The sequence below is a fragment of the Schistocerca gregaria genome, chromosome 3, assembly GCF_023897955.1.
Source record: "Schistocerca gregaria isolate iqSchGreg1 chromosome 3, iqSchGreg1.2, whole genome shotgun sequence".
Classification (NCBI taxonomy): domain Eukaryota; kingdom Metazoa; phylum Arthropoda; class Insecta; order Orthoptera; family Acrididae; genus Schistocerca; species Schistocerca gregaria.
Window position 1 is genome coordinate 570,515,853 of NC_064922.1, and position 15,014 is coordinate 570,530,866.

The 15,014-nt window shown below is 44.1% G+C and overlaps 1 protein-coding gene across 4 annotated transcripts in view; it reads right to left on the reverse strand.

The window, feature by feature from the left end:
- Positions 1-15,014, reverse strand: part of LOC126354246 (potassium voltage-gated channel protein Shab) — a 1,056,422-nt gene that overhangs the window by 91,369 nt on the left and 950,039 nt on the right. For 3 of the 4 annotated variants that reach the window (XM_050003752.1, XM_050003748.1, XM_050003750.1), the window contains one exon: positions 8,052-8,363. In XM_050003752.1, the coding sequence (XP_049859709.1) occupies positions 8,052-8,363 (312 nt within the window). The remainder of the gene's footprint in view (positions 1-8,051; positions 8,364-15,014) is intronic. The other variant, XM_050003751.1, reaches the window with a different exon arrangement.

Sequence of the window (15,014 nt, forward strand, 5' to 3'; positions counted from 1 at the left end):
TTACCACACACAGCGATTAAGTGAGCAACTGTGTCGTCACAGCCAGTACCACAGCTGTGAAGCGGGCAGCGCGGCACTAATGGAACAGACAGGCGGTGGTCAGTGCACCTGACAGCGCTGGCGCCGCAGGCGTAGCTGCGCAGAGCACAGAGACACGGAGGGACGTGCGACCAGAGCATTCGAGTGAATAAGGGTGTATTCGGGCGACGCCGACAGCATTCGACTGCTGCAGCAGGTAGCAAAACCAGTACCGTTACTGGCGCTGTGCTTCTTTCGTTGTACTGTTGAGAAAATGGCATTAGCAGAAACCTTGTTAGCAGCTGTTTTTACTCAGCGTCCTTTATGGAACCAGTGAAACAAGTATCATCACAACTGATTAATTTTCAACGAGTTATCTGCTGATGTGGCAGCAGTATTACAGACCACAAATACAGAATATATTTCCTTAATCTCTTATTTCTTCACGATAGGCGAGAGTAAAGTTGAAGTAGCATGTCTGACAAACACATGACTATCAAGTTTTATGACGGGAGAAAAAGTTTTAAAAACGGTCGCATTTCGACATCTTCATTTGAAACTCTGGTATAGTTCCACCCTGTCTGACAAATGACTTGTATAGAACGCTATATTACTACTGCAGGTTGCTCATCGACACTCTAGGATCCTTATAGGTCAATGACAGTACTGTGGAGCACATGTACATTTCACAATATAGTCAACAAATTCTTGGTGAAGTTCGTCTTGGCTTCCAAGATACGCTCCACTTAGAGCTTATTATTTCAAAAGCACACTCCGTTAATCATCGTTGTCTGGAAAATCGTATGTCGAAGTTTTCTTGCCCAGGATCTATAGCCCATCGAATGTAAGATTCGATAAAATCGCTCATGGATATGACTCGTCTCCAACGAACACACAAGTGCACTTGATGTCCTTGGCAGTGGAGAGTCTGGCAGTACATTAAGCTGCTCTTCTTGCAAATCCGAAATACATTAGAAGAATTAAATCTACCATCTCCTCTTTCCTTCCCTTACCACCCAATACTGACTACGGTACAACGAGTTTTCTGTGAGGGTCTGCAGCTGCTTGTAGGATGACGGAGTGAAAATATTTTGTACTTATAAACACTGTGCCAGAATCTCCTAAGCATTTTAGTCAAGCTCACAGACTGCCTTTTGAAAGTTCTATCTCTTGTAGAAATTATGTATAGTATTTAGAAAATCCACTTCAGAAAGCACTCATGTTTTGTGGCTGGAGGCAGTCCCACAATAAATTGGTAATTTACTCCACAATACTTACAATGGTTAATGATTCTATTGTGAATGTCGGAGCCATGCCTCGAAAACTTTTTCTGGGTTCTTGGAACCTGAAGTAAATTCATTTCACCAGCTGCCGATAAACGTTAAAAATTACATTATTTCATTTTAAAAAATCTGTTGTTACTTAAATATCGCGCAAGATACGAAAGCTATGTACAGTAACCATATGGCAACACTCTCTCCTCTTTGTGCGTTTTCAACGTCTCAAACCGTTTATGAGATACAAGGGTGTTATGAATATTTTATGATAACTTTGTAGTCTGGGCACCCGATAGGAATGGAGGATGCTGTATATAATCCACTTTGTCGAGAATGGAGCGAGTTACAGGTCGCATCTCAAGTTTAAAAAATATCTCATTATGTTAACTACATTTGGTATGCAAAAACATGTGACCTGATATGAATCAAAAGCAAATTCACAGAGACCTCTTTGTTTCATTGCGCACTATTCAACTTTCTTGCAGCAGCTTTCTTAATTTTGGAATATCACAATAACTATGACAGTTAACGAAATGAAAAGCAGTTCATCATTAAGCTGACGAATGAAGTTACGAGATGCTCGATACTCAATTGTTTTCATCGAGCAGTTTCTTTAAAATCGTTTGGGAAAAACCGCACGTCGGTCAGCGTGTTCGCTTGCCGTCCACGTACTGATATGAGGCTGCCCGATGCCCTGCTCTACTCCGTTGCGCCGATCCGCTGTAATCCAGGACAGGAGTAGCGAAGACGCCAGCAACCACAGTGCCGCCAGTCACTTGGCATTGGGCGGGGAGCACATGGCTAAAAAGGTCGTCGACATTTAATCGCCCAGCACAGTATGCCATATTGTAGACGTTTTCCGACTTTTCCACATTCGATTGCTCATTAAGGCGATTTCATGTGGACTGCCTTGAAGACAAATACGGGCATCTTAGAATGCGACAATTGATTTCTTAAGTATTGAAACAGGAAGTAAAATTTCCTAGACGTTTTGCAGCTGTCGATGATTACTCCAAACAGGGAAATTTGCTCCTTCTGATAGATGTGAATGAAACACTCAAACGACGACCGATTTAAAAAGCCTTTGCAACATCAACTGATGGTCAGGGAAAATATTACAGTGTGAGCACCTTGATGGAAAGCTACCAAAGAACACTCGAGGATTTCCTTTCCGTAGTGTACTCTGATTAAAATCTAATCGTCATGGGAGCTTATTTTCAATATTTCAATACAGAAAAAAGTTATTTCTAGATATGGAGAACGCTGTGAATACAGGGTTGTGGTTGGGTGTGTGAACGTTACTGAAAATTTTCAGGTAGAAATCGCAAAACAGCACGACCAAAGATATGCACGTGTAGCTCATCGCATCTTATGGCCTTTGAGAAAGGTAGACCCATTAGCGTGAGGGAGATGGAGGAAACAGACAGTTGGCTGTAGTGTCGCGACTGCAGAATGAGTGATGCGGAGGTGAAATGTAGGATAAAAGTGTTCAAAATTGCTTCAAATGGCTCTGAGCACAATGGGACTTAACATCAGTCCCCTAGAACTTAGAACTACTTAAACCTAACTAACCTAAGGACATCACACACATCCATTCCAGAGGCAGGATTCGAACCTGCGACCGTAGCGGTCGCGTGGTTCCAGACTGAAGCGCCTAGAGCCGTTCGGCCACAGCGGCGACGATAAAAGTGTACCAAGAGTTCTAGGCAAGGACCATTCCAGAAGAACTACACCGCTAGAGGATTATAGAATTGTTCGATTGGTTATGAAGAATAGATGTATGACAACAGATGAAATATAGGTAGAGATCACAGACAGTATGTCACCACGAAACATAAGGAACAGATTACTCGAAAGTGGGTTGAGATCTATACTCGTTTAACGTTGACACCATAGTTCAGGTAACAGAGACTTACATTGTGTAGAGCCAGCGTGAACTGGGGTATTTAGTTGCGTTATGTGGTGTTCAACAATGGGTATAGTTTTTTCTTGGGGTAGTCAGACAGACGCCAACTTGTCTGTAGACGACTTGGTGAAAGGTCACGTAAGGCACCGAATCTCGAGAACTATACTTCTCTACTTCTTGGAATTATGTTGTGTAAAGCTATTCGGTACGACAGTAGAACGGATGTGTTAATTGTACAAGGTAGGCTGAATGTGGGGAGAATGGCAAGCACTGCTATCGTGCCCTTCATGACATGGCTACCAAATGCTATATTCCAGTAAGACTACGCAACACATAGCACTGCAGTGTACACCAAAAACGCCATGAGGACTGCATGGATCGCTGATGGTCCTACCCGAGCCTCTGAATTGTCACCTGTAAGAGGATAACTGGGATGTGATGGAAAGACGCCTCATACTGACGTCGATAAAGCCGTCGACACACGGACCGTGCTTGCGAACGTCAACGTTAAGCGCGCCGAGTTCAGGGTGTTGCTGAACGCTCTCAAATGACGCGACTTGTGCATACAGCACGTGTCCCTCAACGTGGTATAAGTTACCTCAGCGCGCTGCAGTTTTCGGCTTTATTTCGCTCGCAGATCATACTATTTATGGAGTGGGCGGACGTAGCGTTCCTACGTTAGCTGAACCAAAATGCACATTTACTACTTTACCCATAAAAGATAACAATTATTTCATCATTCTCATTTTTAGTAAAACCCTAAGGTCATTCTTACGTGATCACTGTCCCTATTCAGTAGCATAATATTTACAACGCGTGAGATACAAGACTTGAAACAAGAAAGTGTAAAATGTCTTACTGCAAGTAGTACAAGCTGTCTTGTAGATAAAGCCAGTCGAACAAACTCACTCCTCAGAAAGAGTGCATTTATATTTACGTAGTACCGAATGTTATAGAACATACTTCTACTAAATTAATATGAAAGTATCAGAACCTAATAAAAATGCGAAGGTCGGCCTGTGAGACGCGAAGCAGCAACGTATCACCCCTCACCTTACGACTCGACGCCGTTACGCTGTAGTGCACATGAACGACGTACGGCCATACTTTGCATGTTAACATCTCGTGGAAGCTTTAATCACAGATATGTCATTAAATAGCATTAACACACACATCAAAAGAAGTTTTGAATCACCTCGGTTCCGAGAGTTTCAGAACCAGTACAGAAAACTGGAATAGACATAAACATAAACATTATTTCTGCCCTTTTTATTGCTCATGAAAACCACACATTGCATGTTGTACCACCATACAGTGAGACATTCAGAGGTGGTGTCCAGATTGCTGTACACACCGGTGCCTCTAATACCCAGTACCACGTCCTCTTGCATTGATGCAAGCAAGTTTTCGTCGTGGCATACTATTGAAAAGTTCATAGAGGCACTGTTGATACAGATTGTACAACTTGTCGACAGCGATTCGGCGTAGATCCTTCAGAGTGGTTGATGGGTCACTTCGTCCATAAGCAGCCCTTATCAGTCTATTCCAGGCATGCTCGATGGGGTTTATGTCTGGAGAACATGCTGGGCACTCTATTCGAGCGATGTCGTTATCCTGAAGGAAGTCATTCACAAGATGTGCACGATGGGAGCGCGAATTATCGTCCATGAAGACGAATGCCTCGCCAATATGCTGCCGATATGGTTGCAGTATCGGTCGGAGGATGACATTCACGTATCATACAGCCGTTATGGCGCCTTCCATGACCACCAGCGGCGTACGTAAGGCCCACATAATGCCACACAAAACACCAGGGAACTTCACCTTGCTGCACTTGCTGGACAGCATGTCTAAGGCGTTTAGCCTGACCGGGTTGCTTCTAAACACGTCTCCGACGATTGTCTGGTTGCAGGCACATGCGACATTCATCGGTGAAGAGAACGTGATGCCAATCATGAGCGGTTCATTTGGCATGTTACCGCTCCCATCAGTACTACGCTGCATTGTGTCATGGTTGCGAAGATGGACCTCGCCATGGAAGTCGGGAGTGAAGTTGCGCATCATGCAGCCTATTGGTCACAGTGTGAGTCGTAACACGACGTCCTGTGGCTGCACGAAAACCATTACTCATCCTGGTGGCGTTGCCGTCATGGTACATCCGTAGGTAGCGATCGTCCACTGCAGTAGTAACCCTTGGGCGGTTTGAGTGAGGCACGTCATCGACAGTTCCTGTCTGTCTGTATCTCCTCCATGTCCGAACAACATCGCTTTGGTTCACTCCGAGACGCGTGAACACATCTGTTGTTGAGAGTCCTTCCTGACGCAAAGTAACAATGCGGACACTATCGAACCGCGGTATTAACCGCCTACGCGTGGTTAAACTACAGACAATACGAGCCGTGTACCTTCTTCCTGGTGAAATGAATGGAACTAATCGGTTGTCGGACCCCCTGCGTCTAATAGGCACTACTCATGGATGGTTGTTTACATCTCTGGATGATTTTAGTGACGTCTCTGAACAGTCCAAGGGACTGTGTTTGTGATACAGTATCGTCAGTCAGCGTCTATCTTCAGGAGTCCTGAGAACCGGGTTGCCTTAAAACTTTTTTAATGTGTGTATAATAAACTGTACAAAGAACAATGGGTTTTTCATAGATCTTCAATGTGCTGTTGCCATGAAACAGCGTACTTTCATAATACGCAGGTTACAATAATTCTTTAACCACGAATATCATGTTGCCTATCTTTTCATTGCATCAAATCGTACAGTTAACGACGCTTTTTCGAGAAATCCTCAATTTTCTGGTGTTTACATATATACATATAGGCTTCACCTAAAAGCCAATACTACGTCACGCGAGTCCGAAGGGAAGAGAGGTGGTGTCATGTCACCCTTTTGGCATTTTTCCATGTCATTGTCCTACGTTTAAACCAGTGATCACTATATTGTCTGGATGCTGAACTCCAGCTTTAGATGGTGATATTTCATTTATTACCGAACTATAATGTGGTTGCTACGAATTGTCACTAGTACATAAAGAAATACACTTTCCGTTTCCGCTCTAACATCGGCCTATTACATCACATATTAACATGAAGTTCAAAACAAGAAACAAATAAACAATTGTTCATCACGTACAGACTGATAGAAATTTAACTTCCAAACTAAGAAACCACGGGCCGTGCAAAGCACATGAATCTGCAGGCACGATGAAGTTATTTGGTCAGAGACCTGAGCTATACACTACTGGCCATCAAAATTGCTACACTACGAAGATCACGGGCCACAGACGCAAAAATTTAACCGACAGGAAGAAGATGCTATGATATGCAAATGATTAGCTTTTCAGAGCATTCACACTAGGTCGGCGCCGGTGGCGACGGAACAACGTGCTGACATGAGCAATGTTTCCAGCTGAATTCTCATACACGAACAGCAGTTGACCGGCGTTGTCTGGTGCAACGTTGTTGTGTAACGGATGGCTGTAACGGATCGTGCAGCCACATCTCGATCCCTGAGTCAACAGATGGGGACGTTAGCAAGACAACATCCATCTGCACGAACAGTTCGACGATGTTTGCGGCAGCATGGACTATCAGCTCGGAGAACATGGTTGCGGTCACAGACAGGAGCGCCTCCGATTGTGTACTCAACGACGAACCCGGTTGCACGGATGGAAAAACGTCATTTTTTCGGATGAATCCAGGTTCTGTTTACAGCATCATGATGGTCGCATTCGTGTTTGGCGACATCGCAGTGAACGCGCATTGGAAGAGTGTATTCGTCATCGCCATACTGGCGTATCACTCGGCGTGATGGTATGGGGTGCTATTGGTTACACGTCTCGGTCACCTCTTGTTCTTATTGACGGCACTTTGAACAGTGGACGTTACATTTCAGATGTGTTACGACCCGTGACTCTACCCCTCATTCGATCCATGGGAAACCCTACATTTCAGCAGGATAATATACGGCCGCATGTTGCAGATCCTGTGCGGGCCTTTCTGGATACAGAAAACGTTCGACTGCTGCCCTGACCAGCACATTCTCCAGATCTGTCATCAATTGAAAACGTCTGGTCAATTTTGGCCGAGCCACTGGCTCGTCACAATACGCCAGTCACTGCCCTTGATGAAGTGTGGTATCGTGTTGAAGCTGCATGGGCAGCTAGCTGTACCTGTACACGCGATCCAAGCTCTGTTTGACTCAATGCCCAGGCGTATCAAGACCGTTATTACGGCCAGAGTTGGTTGTTCTGGGTACTGATTTCTCAGGATCTGTGCACCCAAATTCCGTGAAAATGTAATCACATATCAGTTCTAGTAAACATATTTGTCCAATGAATACCAGTTTATCATCTGTATTTGTTCTTGGTGTAGCAATTTTAATGGCCAGTAGTGTACATTCAGGTAATGTTGATATCACTGCCCTTCAAAAGCCAGTTCACAATATCTGACATGCTACATATTGATCTGCATGTTCGGAAAGACCTCCTAAAGTGCTTCTTCCACACTATGTTCTCAGAAACTTGGAAAAATTCATTTTGACGTTCGATTGGACAGACTGTGTGGCCACGGCATAAGAGAGTTGAGAATGAAGTGAATGTTTTTTCATTATCGCAATACTGGATCTGTCATGTGACGAGCATTTCCACAAAGTTTGATAAATATCGGACTGGTCTTCCACGATGTAAAAGTTTCCATGTCCGTCAGTGTATTCCAAGATAACGGAAGTAAACTTGTTGACGCCAACGCCATCTCGGTGCCAAGCCTACAGACTCTCGTTCTGCGCTGCGAAAGCGGGTGCACAGTCGTTAAGAGTAGGCGAGAAGGACGGAAGGAGGACTCACTTTGCGCCTACCGACCTGCTGGAAGCGCGCCTTGCGGTGCTTGGGCAGCGGCGCGTCGTTGAGCGACCCCCGGGAGCCGCGCTCGCGCTCCGGCGCGCCGAAGCCCTCGAAGGTCTCGTCGAGCGGCGAGGCGCCCAGGCTGCGCAGCGCCTTGTCGCTGGAGGCGCTCTTCTTGACGGGCAGCGCCGACGGCGCCAGCGGCGGCTGCAGCGCGGCGGGCGGGCTGCCGTCCACCGGGCTGCCCTCCAGCGGGTTCACGTACAGGTTGCTGTCCAGCACCATCTCCCAGCAGCCGTCCGCCGTCAGGTCGCCCTGCCGGACGCGCACACAGCGGCTCACAGTGCGGCCATTTGCATCAGGCAACAGAAATACAGTGTATTCACGAATACGTCCAGGGCTGCACAAAATGACTACGATAAAACTACGACACGTACAGAGAAGTGACATATCAGTGGATAGAGAACGTCTACAAGTTTCGATTCGTGATACTCCACGTGGCGTAGTTGCAGAGCGCGCCGCTTGGGACCAGGCGTGTCAGAACATCTAAGCAAATCATCTTCTCAGAGGTGAGAAAAGTTACGGGATACCTCCCTATATCGTGTCGGTCCACCTTTTACCCAGCGTAGTGCAGCAACTCGACTGGCACCCAACAAGTCTTTTGGAAGTACCCTACAGAATTACTGGGAAATTCTACATTTATAGCCGTGCATAATTGTAAAAGTGTTGCCTAGTTCAGGATTTTGTGCTCGAGCTGACCTCTCGATTATGTTCCATAAATGTTCGACGGGCCAGATTATTCGCTCAAATTGTCAGTAATGTTGTTCAAAGCAATTGTGAACAATTATAGACTGGTGAGACGACATTTTTGTTTGGGAACATGAAGTCCATGAATAGCTGCAAATGGTCACCATGAAGCCAGAAATGACCATTTCCAGGCACCTATCAGTTGAGATGGACCAGAGGACCCATTCCATTCGATGTAAACACAGCTCACATCATTATGGAGCCATCACGAGCTTGCACAGTGCCTTGATGACAACTTGCGTCGAAGGCTTCGCAGGTTCTGCACCAAACTCGAACCCTACCATCAACTGTTACCAACACAAATCGGAACTCATCTGAGCACGCCACAATTTTCCGATTATCTAGGGTTCAACTAATATGATCACGATCCAGGAGACGCGCTACAGTTGATGACGTGCCGTTACCAAAGACACTCGCATCGGTCGTCTGCTTCCGTGGCCCGTTAACACACTGTTTCTAATGATACGTTCGTCGTACGTCCCACATTCATTTCTGCGGTTATTTCACGCAGGGTCGCTTGTCTGCAAACGCCGCTGCTCTCGGTCGTTAAGTGAAGGCCGGCGGCCACCGTGTTGTCCTTGGTGAGAGGTAATACTTGATACTCGGTATTCTTGGCACATTGTTGACCCTGCGGATCTCGGAATATTGAGTTCCCTGACGATATCCGAAATGGAATGTCAGTTGCATCTAGCTCCAACTACGATTCCGCGTTCAAAGTCTGTTAATGTCGTCGTGCAGCCATAATCACGTCGAAAACCTTTTACCATGAATCGTCTTTGTACAGATGACAGTTTCACCAAATGTACTGTCCTTTTATACCTTCTGTATGCGATATCATTGCCATCTGTATATGTAAATCTCGCTGTCGCATCACTTCTGCCACCTCAGTATATATCGTTCGATCAAATTAGTTCGTGCCGTGAGACAGGCAATACGGTGAAGAGATTTCAAAAGCGGGCCGATGTCATAACAACTTCAATGAATTGGGCACATGTGCTCTTCTGTCTGTACTGATGGTTGCCAAATAACAAACACTGCCCATATGGAGCACCTATAATGTGATTTAAGACTTGGAGATGTGACATCCACTGACGTGCATCTGTTTTCAGCCGCGCGGGACGCGCCGAGCGGTCTAAGGGCGCTGCAGTCATCGACTGTGCGGCTGGTCCCGGCGGAGGTTCGAGTCCTCCCTCGGGCATGTGTGTGTGTGTTTGTTCTTAGGATAATTTAGGTTTAGTAGTGTGTAAACTTAGAGACTGATGACCTTAGCAGTTAAGTCCCATAAGATTTCACACACATTTGAACATTTTTTTGCATTTATTTTCTGTGCGTCTTGCAGTTTCTGAGCAGTCGTCTTCTGAAACCCCAGGATTGCCAACGAACAAATCTGTACTCCTGCTTGCAAGTGATACAAACATTGTTGTAAAACTGAACAATGAAGCATAAACAGAGAAAATAGTAAAAGATGCAATTATGAAAGTTAATAACTTGCTTTGCAAAAGTGGGAAAGCTTAAGACTACTTAAGAAAAACAGCTTATATAAAAAAGAAACAATAAACAGGATAGAAAGATTCAGGTTCTTAGGTGTGCGTAATGATGAAAAATTAAACTGTAAAAACCATATAGTAGACCTACTCAAACACTTGGGTTCGGTTGCTTTCGTTACACGAACGATTACCTACTTTGGGGATACAGAAGTAAGTTACCATTTTAGCATAATTTCATTCGCTGATGCCTTATGGGATGGTATTCTGGGGCAACTGCTCACTCAACTAAGAAAGAAGGTAATTAGAATTATATGTGGGGTGTCAACAAGCGTACATATTACAGGGATCTCTTTAAGTGGCTGGTAATATTTGGCACATCTTCACAGTGCATTTACTGACCTACGTAATTTATTATCAGCATTCCATCTGAATTTGACAGTAACGGAGATATTAAAAAGTGCAACACCAGAAGGAAAAAATAATCCGCAGAACCGATTAATGAATGTCACTTTGGCACAGGAGGGGTAAAATAAGCATCTATAAAACTCTTTGACAATCTACCCATGGAAATAAAAGTCTGAGAGCTGAAATGTATTAAAAAGTACATTATAGTTTCTCCTTACAAATCGTCCTTTAGCACAGAGAATTTCATAAAAAGAAGAAATTAATTGTACAGAAAATAACTCTAAATTGTAGCCATATAAACATTAAAATTTTTTAAATATGTGTTCTGTGTTTGTTCTGCTCCTACGAACCGTATCATAACGTTTAGCTTGAATATGATCCCTGAAGCACGTAACAAATTAACTGCCACTTTCAGTCATAACGATTTAATTATTACTCCGAAATAATAAAAGTATGAAATTAATTTGTTCTTTCTTTGCATGTACGTGTCTTCAATCCTGCTTAACATCAGAATCCTGGGCCACAGATCCGCATCATGTCACCAGTGGCCGCTATATCAGTGGGTTGCGCCATTTTGTTTTGGATGCTGTAGCGGCGTTGTCGCGCTTGGACTTCTGTGTGTACCATGTACGTAGACATCTACGTCTAAACAAGTAAAAATTTAATTGCGTAACTTTATTTTTTCATCGCGGTAGTTAAATCTCTGTGACTATCCCTTGCAACTAATGGACACTGCACGATTTTTGTTGGTTTAGTTTCTTGTACACAGTTCCAAGTAATTCTGTACCGTCTCGAATGGAATGAGGCTATTGCTTGGGGGTAATACTCTTTGACCCTTTGACAATGTAACTGAATTTGTAAAATAACTGAGATGGTACGTTTGCCTCTGTCTGGTCTCCGGTATAAAAATGATACTCGTCTTATTGCAGTCCGCAGAAATTCATCTAGAAGGAGACAAGATCGAAAAGCTTCCATTCTCAGAGACCAGTAACTGATTTGGGTAGTTTGAAGAAGTGTTGTACGTTCATACGGATGATTCTGATTCTATCAAACAGCAGACTTAGCGTTGTCGAGAACAACGGGAAATACTGTGACTTGAGCAACCATTACATAACATAGGTTTGATTGGTTGTCCAACTGTTAACGAGATATACCCTTTTCTTCACGCAGAGACGGTTTCGACGCTGTCCTGCAATCAAGGGGGGCTCGAAGCTTCGCAGAACATTGCTCAAATAGTTTCCACCCTTTGTCAGTCGTTTCCTCGTATAGGCTATATTGAGCTACAGACAGGGACAGTTCCAATGTCCTGAGGCGCAGATTCCGCAGCCGTTTCCCAACAAAAAGTAAACACTATTTGCCATCCGTCAACAATTCCCAAATGAACTTACTCCTCCCCTTGATGCACATTTCAGTCAGAGTTGCATTTTGCCACTTGTCTACAATAAGGAAATAAAAAACTATCAAGTTCAAAGTAAAATATATGTCATCTCTAGGAGTTGGCGCCTTTTCAAATTCTATGGGGTAACACAGGGCAAAATGCTGTTGTAGAGTTTAGGGTTATGCATACCAATTGGCACATTTTCACAATAACATGTCAAATTGCAGCGTAGAGAACCATCTTGTTCAGTCCTACGTCGCTAAGAGTCGGTCCCCCATCTAATTTGAATGCTGGCCGTGGGGTACTCTTTACTCAAATAACCAAAGAAATAAAATTTCAAAACACGTTTTGTTCAATCGCAATATGCTAGTCAATACTAAAAACATGTGGCATGAGTATAACACAGTAAATCATAACACAGTGAATTCACAAACGTAATATGGCTTCAAGTTTTGTTATTAATGGGATCAAAACTGACTATTTTTAATTAGTTTATCTTCTGCTTTTCTAGTTTGAGGAGTTTCAAGCAGCGACATTTTTGACGGTTATTTTTATGATAACATGTAGGAATCTGTCAATCAGCTGGTTACTTTAGTTTCTGTTTTTAGTGGCCACTCTAAACGTAACATCAGTGGTACAGGAATAAAAATACCTTAAGCGAATATTTGCTTTCACGATTTAATCACAAGAAAATATTTCGGATCGTTAAATCAAAAAGGTAGCATTCATATTAATACACTACTGGCCATTAAAATTGCTACATCACGAAGATGACGTGCTGCAGACGCGAAATTTAACCGACAGGAAGAAGATGCTGTGGTATGCAAATGATTAGCTTTTCAGAGCATTCACACTAGGTTGACGAGGTTGGCGACGCCTACATCGTGCTCACACGAGGGAAGTTTCCAACCGATTTCTCATACACGAACAGCAGTTGACCGGCGTTGTCTGGTGAAACGTTGTTGCGATGCCTCGTGTAAGGAGGAGAAATGCGTAGCATCACGTTTCCGACTTTGATAAAGGTCAGATTGTAGCCTATCGCGATTGCGGTTAGTCGTATCTCGACATTCCTGTTTGCGTTGGTCGAGATCCAATGACTGTTAGCAGACTATGGAATCGGTGGATTCAGGAAGGTTATACGGAACGCCATGCTGGATCCCAACGGCCTCGTATCACTAGCAGTCGAGATGACAGGCATCTTATCCGCATGGCTGAAACGGATCGTGCAGCCACATCTCGATCCCTGAGTCAACAGATGGGGACGTTTGCAAGAGAACAACCATCTGCACGAACAGTTCAACGACATTTGCAGCAGCATGGACTATCAGCTCGGAGATCATGGCTGCGGTTACCCTTGACGCTGCGTGACAGACAGGAAGGCCTGCCATGGTGTACTCAATGACGAACCTGGTTGCACGAATGGTAAAACGTCATTTTTTCGGATGAATCCAGGTTCTGTTTACAGCATCATGATGGTCGCATCCGTGTTTGGCGACATCGCGGTGAACGCACATTGGAAACGTGTATTCGTTATCGCCATACTGGCGTATCACCCGGCGTGATGGTAGGAGGTGCCACTGGTTACACGTCTCTGTCACCTCTGACGGCTCTTTGAACAGTGGACGTTGCATTTCAGATGTGTTATGACCCGTGGCTCTACCCTTCATTCGATCCTTGCGAAACCCTACATTTCAGCAGGATAATGTACGACTGCATGTTGCAGGTCCTGTGCGAGCCTTTCTGGATACAGAAAATGTTCAGCTGCTGGCCTGGTCAGCACATTTTCCAGATCTCTCACCAACTGAAAACGTCTGGTCAATGGTGGCCGAGCAACTGGCTCGTCACAATACGCCAGTCACTACTCTTGATGAACGGTGGCGTCGTGTTGAAGCTGCATGGGCAGCTGTACCTGTACACGCCATGCAAGCTCGGTTGGACTCAATGCCCAGGAGTATCAAGGCCGTTATTACTGCCAGACGTGGTTGATCTGGGTACTGATTTCTCACGATCTATGCGCCCAGATTGCTTGAAAATGTAATCACATGTCAGTTCTGGTGAAATATATTTGTCCAGTGAATACCCGTTTATCATCTGCATTTCTTCTTGGTGTAGCAATTTTAATGGCCAGTAGTGCAGTATAAATGACTGTGTATGATAATGAAATATACTTGCCTTTTAGATGTCAAAGTAATTTACTTCCAAAAAATGTTTATTTATGGAAACTACACACACAGGACTCGCATTTAGAACGACGACTGTTCAAACACGCGTCCGGCCATCGTGAATTAGGTTCTCCGTGATTTCGCTAAATCGCTTCAGGAAAATGCCCCGATGGTTCCTTTGAAAGGAACGGTTGACTCCCTTCCCGATCTTTCACTAACGCGATGGGGCCGATGACCTCACTGTTTGGCCCCCTCCCCCAAATCAACCAACCAGTAATACAGACACATAACGTGTCACAAAAGGAATCAAAATCAATGGTAAAGAGTTACACTGTATTAGATTTGCTGATGAATTCAGAATATGATAGGAGCTATTTATTGAAAAAGTGTGTGATACCTTAGACAGTCACAGATTGAAAATACACAACAACCAAAAGTAAAATAATGGTTACAAACGTAACGATCAGACGAGAAAGGGCAAACATTAAGACAGCCCAAAAGTAGTAATGGAAGTAAATGAGATTTGATAATTGGGAACACCAATAAGAGATGCCAACGGAAGTATAATATTTATTAACATACAACCACCTTAATATAGAAACAAGGAAGAAATTCATCAAGAGCTTTAGTTAGAGTATTTTAAGGCATGCTTGAGAAGGTTGACCTCTGGGAAAACAAGGAAAAAATTAGAAGCAACATAAATGTGTATATAGAAAAGGAACGAAAA